The 24,388-nt window shown below is 36.1% G+C and overlaps 4 protein-coding genes and 1 long non-coding RNA gene across 5 annotated transcripts; 3 read left to right on the forward strand and 2 right to left on the reverse strand.

Annotated features, from left to right (window-relative positions):
- Positions 1-993: 993 nt before the first annotated feature.
- Positions 994-9,492, forward strand: LOC113506371 (GRAM domain-containing protein 1B-like; the record flags this gene model as incomplete). Its single annotated transcript, XM_026889217.1, has 9 exons — positions 994-1,594; positions 2,466-2,570; positions 4,928-5,024; positions 7,368-7,467; positions 7,908-8,067; positions 8,178-8,285; positions 8,402-8,594; positions 8,932-9,060; positions 9,416-9,492. Coding segments are annotated over exons 1-9 (981 nt in total), but the record flags the coding sequence as incomplete, so codon positions are not given.
- Positions 9,493-9,529: 37 nt separating this feature from the next.
- LOC113506375 lies at positions 9,530-14,103 on the forward strand. Its single transcript, XR_003401722.1, has 3 exons — positions 9,530-9,655; positions 10,049-10,178; positions 10,487-14,103. It is a non-coding gene; the product is annotated as an uncharacterized LOC113506375 (long non-coding RNA).
- A 543-nt stretch (positions 14,104-14,646) lies between these two features.
- Positions 14,647-18,626, reverse strand: LOC113506374 (ubiquitin-40S ribosomal protein S27a). Its single transcript, XM_026889221.1, has 4 exons — positions 18,542-18,626; positions 16,456-16,590; positions 15,708-15,903; positions 14,647-14,875 (listed from the first exon to the last, which is right to left on the reverse strand). Exons 2-4 carry the CDS (start codon positions 16,578-16,580, stop codon positions 14,729-14,731), a joined length of 468 nt encoding a protein of 155 aa, XP_026745022.1. The 5' UTR covers positions 16,581-16,590; positions 18,542-18,626; the 3' UTR covers positions 14,647-14,728.
- Positions 17,120-18,634, reverse strand: LOC113506372 (ribosome biogenesis protein NSA2 homolog). Its single transcript, XM_026889219.1, has 2 exons — positions 18,542-18,634; positions 17,120-18,180 (listed from the first exon to the last, which is right to left on the reverse strand). The coding sequence occupies exon 2, from the start codon at positions 18,158-18,160 to the stop codon at positions 17,381-17,383; it is 780 nt and encodes a 259-aa protein (XP_026745020.1). The 5' UTR covers positions 18,161-18,180; positions 18,542-18,634; the 3' UTR covers positions 17,120-17,380.
- Positions 18,635-19,522: 888 nt separating this feature from the next.
- Positions 19,523-21,952, forward strand: LOC113506373 (E3 ubiquitin-protein ligase Mdm2-like; the record flags this gene model as incomplete). The annotated part of the gene is given in 2 exon segments (XM_026889220.1): positions 19,523-20,048; positions 21,890-21,952. Coding segments are annotated over 2 exon segments (91 nt in total), but the record flags the coding sequence as incomplete, so codon positions are not given.
- Positions 21,953-24,388: the final 2,436 nt, after the last annotated feature.

A 24,388-nucleotide genomic window follows, 5' to 3' on the forward strand; every position in this document is an offset into this window, starting at 1 on the left:
AGGTAACGGAGGGGAAATAAAAAAAAACTTATTATTGTTTCGATCGTTTATAAATTATAACGCAACTTTTTATGTAAATATTTATCTATGTCTATAACCCAGTGTATATTTTCGGGTTCTGCGCCTACAGCTGTTTACTAGGCACTTGTTTATCTATCTCTCGCACTTTGTCGCCGTACCCTTGTCAACCCCCGCACGATGACATTGTAATGTTTACACTTCCACGCTTCGCTTGGAGCGCCGCCAAGCCGCTTGGAGTGATGCCCGCTCCGTTTCCTCTCATTTTACTTGATCGAATACTATCAAATTATATAATTTCCGCGCTAAAATATCTAATTCCCGTTATCTATTCTGTAAGTCTGTTATCAGTTGCCTGTTACCAGTTAAACAAAAAGTGGCGTGACATGTAAATTTAAAAAGTATTGTTTTTGATAAGATTGTGCGTTTTGTGAATATTTTGTTAATTTATTGTGGTCTATATTACTTCTTTTAATTTTTTGTAGTAGTTACTAACTACTACCGTCCAGTGTCTATCTTAAGTGATTATTTCTACATAACGTTATCTGTATAAATAATGAATCACCAAATAACACTTAATAAATATGAAAGATGATTAGTTATACCTATCATTAATTACAGTGACTCATAAAGTTAATTTTTGAAGTATTTAAGGCTGATTTTTCCGTGGCAAGATGTTTACCTAATGGGCCTTAATTAATAATTAAGAAAATCTTATTTAAGAGTAGTTATAAGTTTCATTTTTTTTTTATGCTAATTAACAGAAAGTGTGTTGTCCTGTGTAGTTAAAAGTGAAATTTCCACCAAGTTATATATAAATTGTAACTGTATAGATTACCTGTTACTTTAATAAGGGTACGTACAACATACAATAATTACTTATGTTTGATATATATTGTTTAAAAAAGTAAATAATTTTTCGAATAGTCTTTTTAAATAGTCATTTTTTTCACTTAATTACTTATTTCAAATACTTCATCAGTTTTTTACATTTATTCTCTCAATTCTCTCATTATTTACTGAGATCTCAAATCAAAAACTATAAAATTCAAGTAAGGTGCTTTACATTCAAATCGGCGGTGAACCAAACACCAACCAAGGTTGTATCTATTTTGTATCACATAAATATGTAAGTCAGTCACATCTATAAGTACTAAACTGACTATATCGATTCAGTCTTCGTGGTTTTACTCGCATATTACTGTCCCGTGGGTATTTCAATAAGTATTTAATAAACTAGAATAGATGACGTCTATAATTAATTGATTAACCAATTAGCTTAATGGTGGCATGACTTGTTTGAAGCCCCGTTGTGTTGACTGTCAAATATAGACTGTTAATTAAACAGAGCAGACGATTAAATACATACTGTCGTACATTTGGTCTGTGTTTAAGCAATAGTTTGGTGATTAAATTTAAATAATTAGTATCAGTGTTTCTCTGATAGCACTAATCTTTAATCTTCGCTTACGCCCCGGGGAATAACCGCGGATAAAAAGGCATTTTGTTAAAATCCTAGGTGTCAACTACCTTCACAATTGCGCCGAAATCTGTCTCGCCGTTTATGAGTGAAAAGGTAACAAGAAATATAAGTGTTATTAGTTTAGTTAAGAGAAAATTCGTTCCAAATTATTTGATCTTTATCTTTTTTAACTGTGTGAGTCCTTCAATGGTGTTGATGTTTGTGACAGAATTTAAGCGGCCCTCTATAGTATCTCTATAGTATACCTCTGACGTGACTATCCACACCCCTGAGAATGTTTTACATTCTCACGTGTGCTAGTCATCCGACTATGTTTACCTTAGCCGTTTTTAGCGAGTGATAATTACTTAGTACTACGACCATTCATTTGGGATTTGGATATTAGTGACTCATCGATGATATACACGGAAAGAAGAAAGACAGAAACCATTTATTCACGGTTATGGCGCATATAGGATACAAAACAGACAAGCAAATATACATACAAGACTGCACGGATAGCCGAGTGGTTGAGGTCACCACGTCAAACCCACTGTGCGCGTCGTGTCGCGGGATCGATTCCCGCGTAGGACAAGCATTTGTGTGATCCACTAATACTTGTTCCGAGTCTGGGTGTCTTTGTGCATGTGAGTTGTATGTTTGTAAAACCCCCGCGACACAAGGATTAAATTCCTTAGTGCCTAGTTTAAAAAAAAAATAGATAGATAGATAGAATACTCTTTATTGTACACCATAAGGAAAAACAATTTAGGTCAATACAAATAATATGATGAGTACAAAAGGCGGTCTTATCGCTAAAAAGCAATCTCTTCCAGACAACCTTTGGATGGAATCGAATTATGGAAGAATTTGAAACGGGGTAGTTAATGGCGTACAACGCAAAAGAACTTGATAGGAGAAAAATATGCGTCCTGCAGGGACCCTGTGCGATATAAGTGTTGAATAGTGTGTATGATTGTTGCAGGTGCACAGCAGTTACGGCGAAGAGCTCGGCTTCAACTCGGACGAGGAGGGCTACGGCCGCGACGCCATCGACGACGTGCCGCCACTGCCGCCCGACACAGACCCCGTAATTATAACACTTTATGTATTTTATTATAAAAGCTTGTATTCAAAAGAAAAAGTCTCTAAGGAGAATATAAAATCGAGATAAAAATCTATATCTATCCTATGTGTTAATCTAGGCTATTAACTATCTGTATACCAATTTTCATCTAAATCCGTTCAGTAGCTTTGCATGAAAGAGGATCAAACTTCAATGCATGCAAACTATCCGTTTATAATATTAATGGGATTTAATGATTCCGATCAAAAGACTGGTTCACAAAACTTACAAACGGCAACATGGCGGATACCAGCTAGTATGCCACACAAAAACAAATTTACTTTCCGAAGCATAAAGATTTATACAGGAAAAAAAACCAGTTATATAATCAGTAACTCCACCTAACAAACAATTAACAATACAGGGAAGACTAACTCAGCAATACATACTTATCTTATATCTATTATAAATTTATCCGATCATATAGCATCAAAAAAAATATTCGGTAAGCCCCCTAGAAGTTAGTCACGGCTAGAACACGTGTTCTTGAAAAACAATCAACCAAAATATAGCTTTGGATAAGACAAAAAAAAACCTATTTAGCAATAAACTATTTCAATGGCATCCTTCACTATGAGGTGAACATGTCACATGTCACAAATCCCCTGTCCTACCGATCTTGGTGGTAACAACATGTTTTCACACAATTTTATAGACTATAGACTGCAATTCTGCAAGGTAGAAGACACCTTTGTGCAAAAACTGATTGAATGCAAAGAGAAACCAAGATGCCATAGCGAGGGAGGCATAAAATCTAAAACTTGTCGCCCTGGGCCCAATCCCGGGTAACCCTCCCCCCCCCTCACCGCACTGTTCACAACAAAAACAAACCTGCGTACAACCCAAGACACACCGTTGACTCATAGATAAACGCCAACAAATCGCGTTAATCGCGAACACCTGCTGATAAAGATATCTTTACGAATAGTAAAATCAATCGGTAATCAACCTGACACGATAACGTTTCGTAGTCCCGTCACAACGTGCTGCGTACCATGCGAGTGCCTAAATTTAAGAAAAAAGTGAGTTTGTGCTATTAAACTAGCTATCCTATTTGTAAATGGTATTTGAGTGGTAATTGTTACGTTTTTGCTAGTTCGATTAGTGTTATATAGGGTGTTTGTTTAAAGTATTAGTGATAAACAGCAGGTTCCAAAGTTTTCTTCTTGATATAATTGTTATATTGGCTTTGTTGGGAGTGATTTCTTAGTGTGATTTACTTACTTACTTCTGGGTATGGTACTATGCAGTGACACTAGGTGGAAGAAATTATTTTTATTTATTTTTGCACAAGTCGTGTCCAAAACAACTGTTACAAATATTGAAATTGGTTATTGGAATCGGATATGATAGTAGTATTATTTTTTAAATAACTTTATAGTAAGTTAGGCATATCAAGCGTAAAAGCGTAAGTTTCTAAAGGATTTGCATTTCAAGTGCAGTAGTACAAATCAAAGTAATGTAAAAATAGGCAAACAGCAGACCTCAGCCAAAATTTAGTTGACCGCGCCTTTGTAAAGGACTACATAAGTTGAATGAAAAAATGAAGACAATATAAAAATCCTATACTACGGTATCGTCAGCTGTGTTTTCTGGAGTCTGTTCCATGAGTTATATCTATACACTTGCTGTTGCCCCCGACTTCGTCCGCGTCTTTAGAAGATATAAGTTAGGAATTTTTGAACGGAAACCCTCGAATATGAATACATTTCCACGTTTTTGCCACATTTTCCATTGTGTATTGGCTCCTATTAGTTGCGGCGTGATGTTATATAGCCTAAAACCTTCCTCAATGAATGGTCTATTAAACCCAAAAAGAATTTTTCAATTTGAACCAGTAGTTCGTGAGATTAACGCGTTCTAACAAATAAACTCTTCAGCTTTATATATTAGTATAGATAAGTAGATACTCAATAAGTCCATTGTCCACTCATTAATAAACATAAATAAATAGAAGTAAGAGATAAAACTTAAACAAACACAAATATGTGTGTGTGTGTGTGTGGTAGTTAACATAGTTAAATTTAAACTTAAGTTTTTACTAAAGACTTTTGCCTGCCGACATGTTACATCACAGCTATGTATAATATACACACCTTTATGGTGACACATACAGTATGGGAAACTTAGACCCAGTTTTCTGTTTACCTTAATAATTGTTCCATTAACGTCTAAAAGTCTTGGCCTGAACCTCGCAAGCAGCATCCTTAGTGTACATTGCATACTCTTGACAATTAGGCTGGTGAAGCAGTCAAACAAACTGTACAGATCATTTGAAATAAGGCAGCATGTAGTTTTAATGTAGTGGTTGTGTGTGGCAGGAGCTGGCGGAGTCCTCGCTGGAGGCGCACGGCGGCGCGGAGGGGCGCGACGAGCGGCCCGCGCGGGGACACGCGCGCGAGGCCTCGCCGCCACTCGGTCAGTACACACACTACTCACACACCAACACGGCCAGCTGTTCAGCTGTTTGTTTTCAGCGCCTGGTCATTTAGAAGTATACTAGCCGTAGCCCGCGGACTCGCCCGGTTCCTCAAAATGATCCCACGGGAACATAAAACCAGTTTTTAAATGGTGTGTTAATCCTGGTTATAAACTATGTGTGCGCCAAGTTCCGTGTAAACCCGTTCAGTGGTTTTTGCATGAAACAGGAACAATCATCCACATATACAATATACAAACTATGTATGCACGATATGTTTATCGGTTGTCTAGTGCTCATAATAAAAATTTTGCTAAGTTTGAGTCTCGATGGCAGCAGGACGCGGGTACCATTTGTGACTCCAAATTCCCTTAAAGTGGCTTTAATGGGTTGGAATTTTGCCCAAAAAAGTATGAATGTAAGATGTTCACATGAGAATCCTGATAGAAATGCGTGATGTGGTGAGAATGGATAAGCTAATTAATACCAACTACCAAACTCGTGACCATATTTTGGGAAAATTCTCAAACTCTTGAATTTACAAATCTCTTTCAAATATTTTTTTAGTTACACTGTATGAAAGATATGCTGTAGAAGAAAGTGATTTACATTTAAGGCTGGTAGAGAAATATGAAAGAAATTTCGTGAATCCCTTTCGAGTTGCACTTAAAATTTTCAAAAAGCCATACCTTTTTACACAAAATAATAATAAATGGTTAGATGGTTTACAACTTCAATCATGCCGAATATAAGAGATAAGAAGACACAGTTATCATCTTTTATCAGCATCATCATAAGTATCTTAAAATAAACAATATTTTCTTACTTCTTTTTATTATTCATTCAGTTCTATTTCTTAATTCATCTCCATACCTAATTTCATCGAAACCGGTCGATTTTTTTGACACACACACACTATGAATACTACTTAAGATAGTCTTCATTTACAAATGTATGCAGTTTTACGATTGTTTACAAATAAGCCCTACTGCCTTAAAAGACTAGTGATTGTTATGCAGGACCGCGTATCCTAAATGTCCTTCGGTATGTAACAATCTGATGCGTTTAAGGTTCATACTTAATAATGGCATATTGCATAACATGTTATAATTAATCTTAATTAGTTAACCTGTATTATTCTCCGATATTTAAGAAAAACAAATCTTACTTGTTTCTTGCTCTACAATCGTGTGATATTTGCTTGTGAGAATAGAAGTCAGGTTAGAATTTTTTTTTTAAGAAAACAGACTGAACTATTTATTCTAGTAAAACTATTTTTATTTATTTTATCACTACATTAACAAGTAATGTGGATTTAGATAGTAGACTGTTTGTGCATTCTAAGTTTTTATCAGCCTGTTTGTGTTCCTATCAACAATAGTACTCTTAATGAGTTAATCCCCCAAGAATGCAAAGTTATGCATGGTTTAAGTTGTCAGCGTGTCTGTAAATAAGTTGTGATTACTGGTCAGTCGCCGCGCGGCCGTCGTGACGCGCTCTCCATTGTCTTACAGTATTATTATATTAGTCCGATGAGACTCGTAGCTATGCATGCAGTTAGTACTAGAAATGTGTCTGAAATTTTTTGAACTGATTTGTGACTTCCGGACTAACGAATCAATGTTGAATATTCGTTACAAAGTTATACAATCTTTTTTGAATGTAATAGTGTGGGATTTGAGCAAGTCACACGATTGAGATCCACTCAATAACATATTCCTGGGAACTATTGTGGTCCATCTGTACTATAAACAAATACTTCTGTCTTTCGGCAGTCGGGAAAAATTATGTGAAGTTGGACAGTGCATCAGTTTTATTCCATATTGTATTAAATTCTCATTAATTTATTGAACAATAAGAAAGAATGTTCATGGTTTTTAGTGGTGTTATCAGTGGTATGGATATTACTATGGAGGTTGCTCTCATGGAGTGTTGTGATGAAGAGTTTGCCGCAGAGCTGAACAATTTACAAGAGTTTATTGAAATTTGTGATATGACTACCGCGGGATTCACTGGTAACTCGATAAGTACGTTTTTTTGGCTATAGGCTGGTAAAGGCTTGAACTAGCAGCTAGTTTTGATAAGGGATATCTATTCCATTCTGGTGAAGAAGACAGCTCTAAATCTAACTGCAAAAATCTCCGTGTACTCCGACAATATATATCCGGTAACCTACCCTGATTAAAAGGAATTGTAAGGTATATTGTTTAATTTACCATATCTCTAGGTAAAAGAATATACCTACAACAAATAACAATATGTGCCATCCCATCATCCATGTTATTATGGAATTATAATCAGTACATTAGATAGTGGTTGTAACAATATTTTATCGATTCCAGTGACGAACGGTGATGCAGAGTACCGCGAGGAGGAGGCGGGCGACACGCTGCCCACAGACATGTCCGACACCAGCGACAGCGAGCCCGACAAGCCGCACAAGTAAGGAACTGTACTATAGGCAAGGGGAGAAAAGCGCCCACACTGGTAGCAGTGACGGCAGTGGTGGAGCCAGGGTTCAATTGCTAGTTTTATGGACAGGTGGAAAGAAGTGCCCACACTGGTAGCAGCGGTAGAGCCGGGGTTCAAAGTTTTGCTATATGCTATACATTACCGCGCACCAGCTTAATGCGGGAGACTTTGCACGGCAGTTAAGGTTTAGCTAGTATGAGTCTGAAACTATCCGCTTTCTCTCCCGAGGAGATGTTCATAAGTAGAGTAACGAGTAACCTACGTCACTATCTCTGCTTTCCGGTTATTATTACCTTTAGCAAGAATTTTGGTTAATCGGTAAGCAAGATTCTTGCCCTCTAAAATAATTGGACTTATCTTAGACTATATAACATAGTACATTATCCTAACCTCATGTTGATGTAACTTAGTGGCGGTGACGTGGAGAAGTGCTCTGCAGCCCACGACGGCAAGGTTCTCCTCCGCCAGGAGTTCCCCTTCAACATAGACCAGATGTTCACCATGATCTTCACCAACTCCAAGTTTAACTTGGAACTCTTGGCCGCGAGAGGGACCACAGATTACGTACAGGTGAGCGGACAATGCGGACTATCAAATGGGAAATGACAACTCTAAATGTGTTAGCTGATTTTGATATTTTTTGTATGAACATCTTTTTGAATGTTTTGTTTTGTCCCCAGGCGCCATGGCAGGCGCAGGGCGGGCTGAAGTGTCGGCAGATCAGCTACACGCTGGGGCTAACGTCCGGACCCATCGGGCCCAAGGAAGTGCAGGTCACGGAAACACAGGTAACGACGATTATTATAAAATACTGAAAATAATGTACGTATTTTTTCCAGCCTATAGAAAGAAGCTAATTGATTATTACTGCTTAAAATTTACTAAAACACGATGTTTACTGCAGGTAATGAACAAGTGCTCGAAGCCGGGCATGCTGTACTCCATCGACTCGACGAGCGAGAACGCGGGCATCCCCTACGCGGACTACTTCAGCGTCGAGGTGCACTACTGTCTGCAGCGCGTGGCCGAGACCAAGGCCCAGCTCGCGCTCTACGGGAGCGTCAAGTACAAGAAGAGCATGTGGCCCATGATCAAAGGTAACACTGCAATGGGAATAACAGGAATATCTACCACAAAGATCTTAAATCCAAGCCTGTAAATCATCCTTAGAGGAAGAGTTCGTACATTTGTATTCTAAAAGTTCACCATATCGATGACCTAAGTGAAAGTGCTGTGGGTCTTAGATCCCGCATGTAAACTTTCTTTTGATATGCATGAGTTATTGTTATAAGTCTGGGTGTCTAGATTTTAACACATATTTATAAAACTGATAGCCATCAATAATCGTCTTTTCTGTGTAAATTTCTTATAGTTTCGTCGTTATAAACTTGTATACCTATAGTTTAATTAATGCTAATCATGTGTCATAACTAGCATTCCTAGAGAAGAACACGATGTCGGGTCTGGAGGAGTTCAGCCGCCTGCTGGAGTCGCGGCTGACGGCCGAGGCCGACAGCGCAGTGCCCGCCGCCAGGAAGTCGCGCAGGCATCGCCGCGTTATACGTTAGTACTCATTCATATATTATGCTCGTTACCAGCCTTCGTACTCGAAGGCTGATAATGAGAGAGTGATGATATTTAACTTTAATTGCTGTTAAATTAAAATATCATCAACCTAATTCAAAAAAAGTTTTACACTGGCACTAAGGCACGATGAAAATGAATCAAATACAAGTTACCTACCGATGATATTTATTAGATTTCGCTAGCATGGAATCATTTATTTCCTGTGAATGCGTGAACTAAATCCAATCACCACTACATTTCCCGGTGATAGTAAGCCGTAGTGTTGGCAACAAAAAATGTCTATGTTTGCGCAAGGCATGAGCCCATTTTTGATATCTCGCGACATCCGCAGCGTCGTCAGCGGCGGAGGTGAGTCCGGCGGCCAGCGTGCTGCCGGCGGCGGCCCGCGCGCGGCCGCGCGCGCCGGGGCGGGGGGGCGCGGGGCGCGCGGCGGGGGCGCGGGGGCGCGCGCCGCGGCCTGGCTGGCGGCGCTGCTGGCCGCGCTGCTGCTCGTCAACGCGCTGCTCTACTGGAAGCTCTACCACGCCGACAGGACGCCCTACGCCTTCGATCTAGATGATTTACAGAACAGGTACGAATGGTGTTGTTTGCTTGTTTTGTGTGAATGTAAATATCAGTTTACAGTTGCATTCAGAATAATTAACAAAAGAAAAAAACATTTTTTTATTAGTACTTAATATTTAGTTATTTGTTGTTTTTGGGTGATATTTGAATATGTTAATTTCACGTTTTATTTTAATACATTGCTACATTGATTTCATTTGAATGATATTCAAATCTTATAAATTACCATTATGGATATTTTAGTCTCTAGTGGAAAACTATCTACGACAGCACTCATATGCATCCAGTAAATGATAAATTACTATAGACTGTATTCTATACCCATAACCCGTTGCAACCTCCTGACATTCTGCCAAATGCCTCGCAACCCATGTCATGCTATATGCTGCGGCGTGTGCAGGATGAGCACAGTGAGCGGGTCGCAGATGTCGGACTGGTCCAAGCTGCTGGAGCAGCACACGCACCGCCAGCGCGGCCAGCTGCTCGCCTGGCGCGACGCCTTGCAGCGGGCTGTCGCACACCTCGCGCAGGTTTGTGTTTGCGTCAATAACACTTGATGCCTACTTACTTACCTGAACATGTTACCTCATATTATTTTGTTTTACAATTCATTTGAAGTAAACTATTTCTCAAATGTCTTTAATCCTGCAACAATGGTAATGATAGCCTGCTACTCATGGTACGTACTCTAGATTAACGTTAACTATCCTTTAACTAAAATAGTTTGAGAACTTACAATTTTTATTACACTTTCCTTTATCTGGCTCTAATCCTCCTTTGAACGTAACACTTGACACATTAGCTTTATGATATTCTAAACTATAACTTTTGTTCCCAGACTGAGCAAGCACTAGCGAAATTACTGGAAACTATAAAACCTTCGCTAGAGAAAGCGCAACGCGACGCGGAGAACAGAGACGAGCTCTGAGCGGCGCGCGGAGTGTGACACATACACAGCGGGACTGCCCACACTACAGCTCTACAACATTCATTTACTCTACAATTCCATGCAATACTATGTGCTCGGTTCTACATAATCTAGCAAAGAGTTGATTTGCACTCAACAGAACCATCTAAATATCAAAAACAATCATTTTTATAAGATGACAGTACTAGTGGCAGAGAAAGATCACCTGTACCGCCATGAAATAAGACTCCAAATATGTTCAGCGTTTCGTTAGACATTGCTCAAACTATGTAAGGTAATCGTTTAAGCTATGATATGACCGATGTTGATCATACAACCACTGTGTATGTACAGTCACACGCTGCGAGGTAATGTAATATATTTTATCCTAATTCGTCTGTTAGAGGTTTTCTCGACAATTCCTACCCCCGTTTCGGTTTAATGTTCGTAAAAGCACACAGTCCAATACTTAGCAACGATTTATACATAAAGTATATCTTTTGGTGAGTGTATTCCGTAACTATTTATTTATTTGTTAGTCAATTCTTAGCTCTGTCCAAAGTTTATAGTATGCTAAAATTCTGTCAGTGTGTGTTCAGAATTTATTTGGTATATAACAACTCAACAAGAGATGTAACTTTACAGAATACTAAATATGGCCTCCTATTTGAGATGACCCCAGCACGTAAGAAAACCTCACAGATCCCCACTGTGATAAAGTAGATACAAATAATAATTTTATTCCTCTAGTGAATACTGTTTACCTTCGTGACGTATGTACGCCAAGCGTTGTACTTCTCCTTTCCAGTTTACTTGCTAATGTAATTAATTATAATTATTATAATTATGTAGATTTATTGTGTTGGAGGTGAATGAGGCCCCGGGTACCTTATTAATTATTGTAAATATAAATGCAATATTACGACTTAAGATGTGAATGGCTGTTTTATACCACTTAATTATCTAAATCAGAACAGCTTTCCTTTTGAATGATTTGATAATTACAGGTATCTGTTCCAAAACTTTGAAAAGTGTTCATATTTAAAGGCACATGTTTGCTTTTCTTTTCAACAAAACGAGAAAATCACCCTTACCAGGTTCCTTGTATTTTAATTATAAGACTTTGTTGTATATTTCATAATTATGCTTTAAAGATTATGTGTTCGCCGAATTATCTGGCAAATGTCAGTAGTTTGTTTCTATGTATAATGTCATAAGTAGGTAAGCAGTGGTGGTTACACAAGGTCGGGGTAACATAAGTGCGTGTGAGTAATAACTGTTACTGACTACCAGGTGTAGTTGTGTGTGTAGGGGGGCCTTATTCACCTCGGTGTCGAGTCGCTGTACTAGATGTCTGGAATGAATGCGTTTTATGTAAATTTAATGATCACAATTTAATATATTATAATTTAAAGTTTAGTTCGTGTGTGAAATCCAGTACAGTGTATACGAGGCTTAAGATTAACGTTCAAAACGTAATAAGTACTTATGGCAGTTATATTAAATGTATGTACATTCAATAGTGCACACTATTTAATTGTTGCATGAAAATATATTTATTACGGCTGGCTAACGCGGACTTACATACTTGAGAGAACTTGTCATTTTGCAACATAAATGTTAAAACATGTACAGATTATATTAATAAAAATATTTATTTAATATGTACATATTCTAGGAAATATTGTGCATTGTTGAGTGTTAATAAAATTCGCAGGCGCAATAATAGATTTATATTAATATATCCAGTAAAGGCTTCGTAACCGGCGGTTGCTTCTAAACATAAACGTCAATATAATAGCCGCCCACATAGGCGCCTGCAAACACCACTTACTAAATGTACTTCACTTATTTATTTGTCGATAATTTTAAATTATTTATCAGTTTTATCACAAACTTATAAACACGGTTTCCCCAAATACATATTAGTATGTATGTCTATCAAAGATATTGACAGCTCTACCAAAAATTCTTAACCACACTCGGTATTAGGTTTCGATGATTGCATTTGAAGAGTTAGATATATTGTTAAGTAAGGGTATTGTGTAGTTGACTACCGCCAAACGTCGTGATACGCGGCATAGTGCTAAGAAAATGCGTATTTTTCAATTCGTTTAGACATGTATCGATTTAATGCGTATTCAATTAATATTTTCTCCATTGGTCTAGAATTATATACCGTTTAAAGTATGAATGTGTATAAAAACACTTAAGAGTGTACCTAATAAAATTACAAGAATAAAGTTTAAAACAATTTCTTTGTTTTGTATTCTCTTTTCTAGCACATAATTGATACATGTCTGATATAGATGTAATAGTTTAATTATATTTAAAACGAATCTATAAATTATATGTACTATAATAAATTTAAAAATATATAAAAGAAAATTATCACAGTGTTGTTTAGAATCAAAGAGTATTAAATGTAAGTATGTCGATGTTATCATCTAGAAAACAAAGGAAAATAATGTAAATTTTTCAGTTGTAGTAATGATCTCTTTTTGTAAAAATATTTTACTACACCTAGTTACGTTTCGGTGCTTTAGTTTTATTGAAAAATGTAATGTTTTTCGTTATTTTTAATTGATGTTTGTATATTGAACATGTCAATTATGTATTTTATTTATTGGTAAATCATTGAAAGGAATCCACGTTATTTCAGAAGATGCCTCAAGTTTTATTTGCATATACTTTAGCGGGACACGTGTAATGCCTTTAGAATAAATGAATTGTGGAACAATATTGACTCATCGCAGTTGTAATAAAACTTCATTCCAGATGTGTGAAATGATCTGAACCTATAGATAAGGTGGAATGGTGGGACAAATTATATATATAGATTCCTATTAGATATACCTTTGTGCATTTCTAATGTGAATGAAGTTGGTCTAGGAGCGGGCAGGAGTTCACAATTGTTATAGAGAATGTCTGCCATGATGTCCTAAGTTCTCTAAACTAGTGCTTGAGAAACATTCATTTGTCTACGTTCAGTTCTTAGTGAATGAGTAGCAAGTGTAGCAACTGTTTTTGATCTTTCTCAATACTGGCTGCAATAAGTACGTTGCATTTTGAGCTCTATTCCGTGAACCTAGAGAATAGTGTGTCAGTTTAGTGTATTATTATTGCGTCTGGTATAGAAAGCTCCCAAAGAATTGCTCTCCAGACTACAGTACTTTGCTACAGGAAATGGACGTTATCTAAAAGTAGAACTTCGGACCTTGTTTGTGTGTAACCTGCTAACGCAAGATCCCTTTTATCGTGGGTTCAATAAGCTCAAGTAAAAACTTGCCTACTACCTATAAATTTCCCTAACACTATATTTATGAAGTAAACCAATAATGACACGAGTTTATATCGTTTACGGTCGAATCATTCGTGTAGTGATGTGAGCGACAATAACGAATGCCCGCTCTTCAGTTCATGCGCCGGTTTGAGCGCTAGCCAGAACTAAGGTGAATTTATTGCACAATTGTAATTCCATTTTAGGTGTAATGGATTATGTAAGTTAGACAATTCTATTCTCAGTATTGAATAAATATTTTAATGAATTCACTAGTTTTTTTCCTAATCTCAAATTCTAATACCAAAGATCGAGGGAAGAACCCGCAAAGATCTCAGGATGAGATTGGCTTGGCCAGGCATGTGGAATAAATGAAAGCCTCAAATATTTTAAAGATTATTTAATAAACAAAAGGAATATTTAATAAATAACACTCCTTTTGTAAACCAGGCACTTACCTTGAATGTCTGCATTGTTTAATTCTCCTCAATTAAGAAAAGTTCAAATGGAAAGCGCATAAATATTGTATTCATACCTTGACAAAGTCAGCACGGCTTAGCGACATAGGAACATTACTTACCAAATCAATGAACTAATCAGCTTGTGTTGGTACACCCTACAGAAATAGATCGTTACGCTAACTACTGCCAAGCATTATTAGTCTTTTCTAGGTAAATATTCGTAATGGGAAAAGGATGATAAAACTACGAGCATATTGTGCAAAGGAAGTGGCTACAGCCTAAGGTTAGGGACATACTTACACCTGAAAAAGAAAATCGCCTGCAAAAATAAAACCAACAAAATACTCGGACACTGTGTCAAGATTTATTATATTATAAATCCATCATACACAGCAAGTCTGAGCGATTGGTCTTATAATTAAGTCTTAGGGCCTATTTGTCATCGTCCTTGAAGACCATGGTGCTGTGGCACTTGCCGCAGTAGTGGCGGTCCTCCATGACGGCCATGAACACGCCGGCGCCGCACTGCTCGCCCGTGCACTCACGGCGGAGGCGGTGGATCTTGCCATTCTCATCAACCTGGAAGAATATGGAAATGTCATATTAGTATCTATTTTCATAATTTATAATAATTTAGGACATGCCGATTGCCATACAAGTGAAATAGAAAAAAAAAGCAAAAGAATGTTGTAATTTTGCGAGGCACTCATGTCGTGACGTCACCTCACTACGCAATCAACAAAACTCTTGCGAACCTCAAACGAAAAATGTAACGATCTACTACTGTATCTGGAAGACCCTAATTTAAAACGCTTTAATCCACAAACGCGTCCAACCAGCAATTTCGTAAAGAGATATTATCACTACCCGTGGGGGGTCATTACATAATCTGACAAGATGCGGGTCATTCAACGGATTCCTCATGAATCATGCATAGCTCGCAACATGCACGAACGTGTCCCGCCTCTACCTCGCCCTGACTCACTACAAACAAACAAACGCCCTCTCAAGTCGCGACTCGTCCGAGGACTACTCTTCAAGTTTCAAAAGCTTTTATTACATTCCCGAGAGATTTCTTTGAAACGCGCTCTTTTATTTAGCGACAACTTTAGTCCCGGGTTTTCCTTGTGTCCAGAACATGTCCGTACGTGTAGATTTAAAATTTGAAGAAACCTTCGAAAATAAAAAGATCTACGCGACTGATGGTAGGCAGGATGTATGTCAATATTGTCAATGAAATGAAAATAATATATTTTCTGTACAAAAAGGAATCAGAGTGGCTACTTTCCAGACAACATTACAAATAATTACAATAAGATAAAAGATTCCTTATCAGTTTGTTTAGTTTTGCGTAACATTGTGAAATAATTTGTATGGAAATATCCTAAACACCATTGTGGGTGCAACTGACCTTGTAGAACCTAAGGACAGCGAGCTTGACCTTCTTCTTCTTGTGCTTGATCTTCTTGGGTGTGGAGTAATTCTTCTTCTTGCGCTTCTTGGCACCACCACGCAGGCGGAGCACCAAGTGAAGTGTGGATTCCTTTTGGATGTTGTAGTCTGACAGGGTACGACCATCTTCCAGTTGCTTACCGGCGAAGATCAATCTGTATGAAAAAGAATAAATTCCTGATTAGAACTTTTTTGTTTAAAGTGTTGTTTCTAAATACTGTTCAAAATTCGAGAAGAACCATGATATTCATCAAAAAATTCGCACTGAATTATTTATTGTATATTTGACAAAGCAAAACTACTTCATGAGCTATTTTCTTTTTGTAAATTCCTGGCATGAATGAGATCTTATTCCTTTGTCATCTTATCAGTTAATTATCAAATGAATCTGGCCGGACTGGAATGTTGTTATAATTAGACCCTTGACCCCAGTAAGGCGATCGCGCGCGAATTATATTGCATTCCGAAGATATCAACCTCCTTTTATAAGTGCATTACCTGTACATAAATTCAGACAAGGGCTAAAAAGAGAACCGAAAGAGAAATATAATTGCTTTTTCATACAAACTAGGCGCCAAGTATACCTGTCCCTAAAGCTGGATAAATCCTCAAACTAAGGGGTACAAAGAAATATGTTCTTAAGATCATAATGATGTGCCAGTTACGTGTTTATTTAAGTAACAACAAGGTTTATGTCTTGATCTCACCTTTGCTGGTCTGGGGGGATTCCCTCCTTGTCCTGGATCTTAGCCTTCACATTCTCGATGGTATCCGAGGGCTCGACCTCAAGGGTGATGGTCTTGCCCGTTAGGGTCTTTACGAAAATCTGCATATTGGCTCACCTAGACAAAGGAATATTATGGTTAACAAAAAGAAAAGTACAAAATTTTACTAGACTAGAATACAATGTGCAAAAATGACCAAGTATCAACAAAAATCTACTATATTAGTAGTACCTAAGATAAAATCTAAAAATTTACTTAACTAAGATTACACTTCTATAGTAATACAGCTAACAAGATCTATAAACCGCGGTACCTAAGCCGATAGTGAACTGATGACGTCACGCGCGCGTATATTGTAATTTTACGTGCAATACGTATGTAGATGAATACTTGCAGGAACACCCACATTCATACAAGTTCAAGGGCATTCCAAACAAGACAACAAAACTCACTCTTCGTAAAGTTGAGTATCTGTACTCCTATTGGATAAAATTAAAATACTGCAGAATTAGAGGTACACAAAAGAATAACAATTTAAAAACAATAGAATGCTTGCAAAGTACACAAAACTGAGTCATATTGCAACAACAAGCAACCCATACTAGTAGTTCTCCAAAGAAGCCATGGGTAAGTAAAAACACACATAAATGCTTTATTAAGTTTATTGGCGATATAGGTCCAAAAATCATCAAGTGCTTTTGCAACATGAGCATAGATAAAGATGTGGGGCCACATACCACATACTTTTCAACAGTTTAAAACATGCTTAAAAATAAGCTGAAATCATAGTGATTTCATTTGAAGTCAGAAATACAGTTTCTTTTTTTCAAAACAAATTAATAAGTAGTAAAAAAACAATTTGATGAAAATATCAAATAGTTTTAAAATCAGTTTAGAATGAACAATATTAGACCAACAATACAGCATTTATACACCCATCATTTTCAGGATTGTTAGTGACCTGTGCATATTTCCCCCACACCACTTTACCAGCCTGCGTCACCAGACCAAGTTCAGAAATGTTTACTTCTAACACTGTACCCTTTGTAATGACACCTAAACTAGTATACATCTGTGAACTAGGGTTCTTTTTAACTCCAATGATAGGCAAGCAGAATGTTGCCCTCAACTCGGGATGTGTGACATGAGCTTTCTTGAAGCGTAGAGCCATAGGCCTTATAAATCTCTCAAACTTGGGTGGTTTACGTGTGAAATTTTCACCAACATAGGTAACTTTTGTAACCATTCGCTTCCATGCTTTGCGTTTGGTTTTTCCTGACTTAAGTACTTTGAACACTTCAGCATCAGCTTGTGCTCTGACTTTCGGTATAGGAACATCCCATTTTCCTGCCTTTTCCTTACGTTTCTGTTTGATCATGTTGGATAGTACTTTGGCCCGGGACTGCACATCTCTGTCCAGAAGGTACACAGGCAGAGCACCTTCGGCGACTTTCTCTGTGTTTTGTTTAACATTTTTCTCCTCATGTGCTTTGATCTTCTTTTTCATCTGTATCTTTTCATTGCGACGCTCCTTGTTGTAGATCTTGGCCTTGATACCGCGTAGTTTGCGTGCCTTCTCAGCACGCTTATGGGGCTCACGCGCCTCACGTTTGCGTTTTCGCTCTTCATAATCGAGCCTCCTACCGTACAGCTTTTTGTGGCGTTCAATGTATTCGTTCTGCGGCATTGTGGTTGCTTATTCGGCAACTACAACAAAATTATCAAAATCAAAAGGTTTCTTCACAACCTAACCTTTCTACAAGTCTCAATCTTTTATCAAATTGTTGGTGCTCCTAATACTGGTTTAAATGTAACTTAATGTGCGTTATATATAACTGCTGCAGGCTGTTGGAAATAACTTCAATATCTTCTAAAACTTCACTTCTGATTCTGACTCCAACACTAAAACGCACGTGTCAAAATATCGACAAATACAGTTCACTTTCGGCAAAATAATCAATAATCGACGTAATTATTTCAAGAAATTAATAATACGTACTAGCACTATTAATCTAATCTAATATTGCGCAGTAAATTGAAATTTATTTCACAAAGTTAACAAACTCACCTTACGCCGACACCATGCCACATGGAAAAGGAAACTCTACAGTAGACAGTGTTACCAATACAGAAAAACAACTTTACATGGCTCAATTAAAACTATCGGCTTTGTAATAGTAGCAACCGTTAATAACCGACTCCTACATTTGGCAAAGTTATAACCATAACCATTTTCGTTTTTTTTTAAAGCAAACCTTAGTTTTTACCACAATGTTAACGAAGTTTACGTAATGAGGAAAAGAAAATTTCGATAAATATAAGTAAAATCGCAGTGGCGTTGTAAAAGAAAAGACAAATCAACCTGCTTTTTTAGAATCATAGGAAAACGCAAAATTTTTCATATTTAAAATTTTATATTTTTTTTACGATCGTCCATTGCCAAAGACACGATTAATAAAATAAAGTACAACAGTAGTAGTCCGTGAGCTACAGCGTGAGCTGCCGACAATTTAGAAATAGCCCCCGCTAGCCTAAAAATTATCATCAAGTACTATTTAGCAATACATGATAGCAATCCATAATTTATTTATAAAATAGTAAACGTCAGGGATATCCGACTTGTACTTTTGATCGAAACTATTAGGTAGCCGGCTCGTATTTTTGTGTGGAAAGTGGAGGACCGGGTATTGTGGCCCAACTTAATGAAGGCTTATTTACAGCAGTAGAACCGAATTGTTTGATTAACATTATCTTAGACTTCACGAATAAGAAAGTTGAGCAGCCTAGTAGCACAAGGCGAGATACTTAAACTATAAATTATGCTAACTATAAAATTAGTGATATACTGAATTGCATTCGTATTTAAAACTATTGTTCTCTCTTGGACTTCAACATAAAAATTAAACGTATTAAATAACATTACGCGAATTATGATATTTTACACTCGGTCAACTTTGTATCAAACACTTATAGAAGCCCCTACAAAACAGTTAACTTCACGTTCCAAAAACTTATAAGCAGTTTTATACTTAAAATTAGTAATAATAAAATTATCAAGAACCTTAATTGGCTTAGAACAGGGCTGATGTTGAGCATAGGGCTTGGATAAAATATAATCATATTTAACAAATTCTCCTTTTTGAAGGCCATGAACTGTAAAATATTTGTATAAATTTAGTTTACGTGGCTATATCTAATGAGTCGCTGTGGAATATTTACTTATAATGACGTCAACAGCTTATTAAATGATGTGGCTTTTTTATCTGTGACAAAATATTTTTTATTACAAACAGACTGGCAACACTGCGTTCAAAAAGTTGAAGTAGTAATAATAATAAGTAGATGCGTAAAGGCGAGGCAAACTGGCAAACTGTACAAATCAAGCACACAATCGCGTCGTAACAAAAGTGGAAACCAGTATCACCTGGTTGTATCAAACGTTTAGATATTGGCATAATGTTACTGTTATGAAAACAATCGCTTATTACTAGAAGACGAAATTTAAACTATTCGGTAAGCGACCGAACGCCTAAATAGCTTTACTATTATGAACACAACAGCAACCTTCTCTTCAGGTGAGTGTCAATTATTGTGTTAATTTTTAGAAACGTTGTGCCGTGAAGTGTAGACAGTGAATAGTGTTTTATACTGATTACTAAAATTAGAAGTGTATTTACCACAGAGTGCTTGTGAAAGTGTTTAAAATAAATCTGCTTTAGGTCATACTAGGCCGGTTGTAATGTCCATTCATAAGCATTGTTCATAAGACATGTCATAATGATTTATTTTATGTTTAACATTCCAAATCAGGTTAGAGTTTGAAGCATTAAAAAATAAACATAAATTCTTCTAGCAGGATATAATCGGGGTCTAAGTTATCAAAAATCCTTAAAATATTAAGATATGGTTATGAATTCATTTTATCTTGGAAATGTTAAATAGTACTTGTATTGGCTCATAAGTGTCAATATCAGATGCGCGGGAAGTTTGCGTAATTTAAAAATCTTGAACTGAGACCTGTCTATGCGTTCCCAATGTTAAACAATTCCAAATGTATTCTTCTGTTTTTATTAAAATATACGGAGCTCGGATGCCAAATTGATGATTTACTTAAAACTTGAAAAGCATTAAAACTATCATGATGGGAATAACATCATTATAATATTAGCTAAGAATCAACCACTAAAATATATTTTACTGGATTAAATTTAGATGGATTTATTTTTGGATTAAGCTTGGCAGTAAAAGGACCAGCTAATATAGCAACTTATTAATTGATTGTTTATTTGTTTTGTTTATTTTAATGATAATTCTTGATATTCTGATACCAAACTAGTGTAATGTAACTGATTACATTATTTACACAGGATTTGATAAATATGATATCTGTATTCTTTGAGATATAATGTAATTAACCAAATACCATTAAATAATGCTAGGAAGTGCCAGTTATAAACACAAAAGATCGGTATACCAAAAAATTGCACAATACCATTATTATAATTCAATTCTTTTTGTAGGTTTAACTAATTAATCTAACTTATTAATGACTGCAATTATAGTACTCTCAATTATATCTTAATTTAAGAGCACGTATTCTAAAACTAAAAGTATATATAACTAAGTTGAGATGATAAAAGTATTTCAATTTTGTTCATTGATTAAAAAAATAAAGTCAAGTATTTTGAAACTCATTTGCTTCGGGTTTGACCAACACCTGCCTAATTTTATTGTATTCACATGCTGCCTATTATTACAATGGTCCTGCAGGCCAAAAATAAACCTACACAAATATAAACAGGTTTATTCTTGTTTCCTTAATGAAGGAAATTAATAAATTCCTTACTTTACCTTTATCACCAAAATTTGCATGTGCCTACTTGCATTTAATTGGTTCAGTGCCTGCTTAGTAACATTTTTAAACATACAAGATAACCGTAGTGAATATTTGCACTGGATACAGAAAACGGACCTCTCCATTGTTTTTTGTTTCTTTCTTTTAATGTTGCAAGGGAAACATGCATACTGCTGGTAAATTACCCAAATAAAGAACTATTTAGGCAATTTATTTCATTATGTCTTTTTTTTGCTAATTTAAATTATTAACATTTAAAAAAAGATACGAAAATACGATAATAATTTAAAATTTCACAATTACACGACATCACACCAATTGTAATTTTAGCTCATCTTTTAAAAATTACACTACAGCTTTTCTCTTGTTTTAATCAATTACACACACATTTAAAAAATATAATAATTGCATACAGGCATCTATACAAACCATGGCAGTATGAGAAGAAATCTTATGCTAACTCAAAAACTGGGGCATTTTTACTGTGTTCTGGAACTCGTGGATATCTGGTTATATGTGTTTCTCCTAGACAGCCTATATATAAAATACATATAATTGCAGAAACTTCATGGAGCAGGCGTTGTTCTACTGAGACGGTCTTCAGCATACAAGGGAAGGAAACCGGTAAGTTTAAACTGAACAGTTCACATGCAACTTCATGTACGTCTTTGTGCTGTCTGCATGCTTTTTAAAATATGTCTTATACATTGAATGTTATGTTGTTAGTTACAGAGTTTAATTTTGTTATATCATCATATTTTTTTTGCATAGTCATAGTCAAAGTCATTCAGCTTTGACATATAAGATTGAGATTATTTGCTATCAGAATTAGGTTTTTGAATTTGTTTTATGGCCAATGAGTGGTGCTTCAATATTGCAAACCTTTCATCTTATGAATAAAAATGAATTGCTGTTTGTTAGTCTCGCTAAAACTCGAGAACGGCTGAACCGATTTGACTAATTTAGAAATATTCGTAGCAGTCCACGGAATGTTCAACAAGACAAAAAATAAACAAACACTGTAAAATTAACACGCGATCGGGTACTACGATGCGGAAAACAGCTAGTGTAGATTAACAAAATAAATTAACAAAACTAAACTACATTAAAAAAAGTTACAGAACAACAAACAAAAAACGCTCACACGAACTCAGAATCCCACAAGCGTCTAGACATCCCTAACAGCACAAAACACACTACGTTAATTACTTAGAGCACGTTAATGAACGTCATAAACATGCTTTATTTAATTCTAAGTTATGTAAGCCTGGGGGCCTACCAACACCCTTAAAAGAAGAACTGTTGCTAACGTGAAAGCGAGATGTCACCCTAAACGGCATATGGCGGTGTCTCTTTTCCACGAATGCAGTATTCTTATTTTTTGAGTTGGTAGTAGGCCTCCTGAACATATGCAATATAATCTTTTATTAAATCTTGTTGTCACCGGCAACTGCTCGGCCCGAAGAAAGTAAAGCTGCCTGTTCAATGGAAACTGTTTGCGACAAAATTGTACGATTTAGGTTTAGAATTTGAGGCACTTGATTTCAATTTCAGAGGGTTTTGATGAGAATGTGCTTCTGAATTGGTTTGATAACTTTTAGTAGGTTAAACATTTTTTTTTATTCCTTAAATAATATGTGTTTTTTATTTAATTTTCTTGTTGTAATATAAAAAAAAAATATCAAAGAACTTCAAATATAGATAAAAACTCAAATAAAATCACAACTTTTCTTAAAAATAATCTGTGTTACTTAATCCTTGTTTTCGAGTAAGATTTACCTATATTTATGTTAAAATCTCAAAACATTCGCATCACGTTTCCCCTACATTTGGCAGACGCACCTGCATCCAAAACCAGAAGACATTAATACGACTCAATAAGGTGGAAACCCCTCAAAATTACGACAAGATTAATCTTTCACTGCGATTTCCGAACATCTTCATTGGTCAATTGGCAAAGTATACATATCTTATACCGGTTTGTCGCATTGTGAATGCCAAGCTTTGCATTATGCACTTGACAATTCTGATAATTTTAGATTTGGTGAAGATGTTTTGGAATGAATCCAGATTCTGGTAGTTTTTCATTTGGTTTCTTTAGTGAATGAGAATTGTATTTTTGCTTTGTCTGAAACCGCTTTGTTAGTTTTGTTTTATGATCGTATCTTTTACCTTTGGTTTTGAATAGCTGAATAGGAAATAATTCGGTTTTTCGTAGAGTACGGGTATTGTTGTGGGAATTATAATTCATGCAAAAAAAGTATTATTCCTCTTCGAGGCATGTTACTGCATGTTTTAGCAGTACTTTAGAATCTTGGCTTAGAAATATTATATAATCTAAACTTATAGTACACTCTTATTTAAAATTAACCCATAGTGCATCAAAAAGGAATATAATAAACGTTGCATATCACGTAACTGGCTAAGACTGGACAAGCCAAGACAAAGCGAAATCTTGGTAGGCCGAGGATGAAATGGGCAGCCAAGAGAAAAACGAGAGCAGTAACAGAAACACAAAAAACTAGAAACAGGAGAATTAAACAAACAAATTTCTTTCTTCTCTCTTCGTTTACCCACTAGTAAGTTATTCAAAGACCATGATCATGAAATTAACCCTTAAATTATCTCGGTATCAAGTTTTCAATATTTCACCCATAAGTTTAATATTTTAGTGTAATCCCCGAGGTGACCAAACAATAAGCACTAAATCTTTGTACACAGCTCCCCTTGGAGATTTATTAGCATTTGAAAGCTACGTGCTAACAGACTCAGACTGGAACTGTAGACAGGAACTTAACGTTTATTGGAGATATTGCCTTGCTTGGTATTCTGCTACCGGGTGTTGCAATTGTATATTCGGTCAAAATATTTTTCTTGTAAGAAATGTATTGAGATGTTGAGGCAAATATAATAAAAATAAAAGTATTTTATTTACAGGATGTTGCGTTTGTTATTCATTACAGATTTTTTACTTCTCATCGTACTTTTTGAATATTATATATCCACTATATTTTCGATGCCATTGTGTTTGAAAGTGACTCTGACTTACAGAAAATACAT

The sequence above is a fragment of the Trichoplusia ni genome (assembly GCF_003590095.1).
Source record: "Trichoplusia ni isolate ovarian cell line Hi5 chromosome 13 unlocalized genomic scaffold, tn1 tig00001475_group12, whole genome shotgun sequence".
NCBI classification, from domain to species: domain Eukaryota; kingdom Metazoa; phylum Arthropoda; class Insecta; order Lepidoptera; family Noctuidae; genus Trichoplusia; species Trichoplusia ni.

Excerpts from the sequence above, each read along its gene's own strand:
- LOC113506374 (XM_026889221.1), bottom strand. The coding sequence starts at position 16,580 with ATGCAGATTTTCGTAAAGACCCTAACGGGCAAGACCATCACCCTTGAG. Across the intron at positions 15,904-16,455 it reads ATCCCCCCAGACCAGCAAAG|ATTGATCTTCGCCGGTAAGC; the intron begins GTGAGATCAAGA and ends TTTTTCATACAG. Across the intron at positions 14,876-15,707 it reads CTGTCCTTAGGTTCTACAAG|GTTGATGAGAATGGCAAGAT; the intron begins GTCAGTTGCACC and ends ATATTCTTCCAG.
- LOC113506372 (XM_026889219.1), bottom strand. The coding sequence starts at position 18,160 with ATGCCGCAGAACGAATACATTGAACGCCACAAAAAGCTGTACGGTAGG.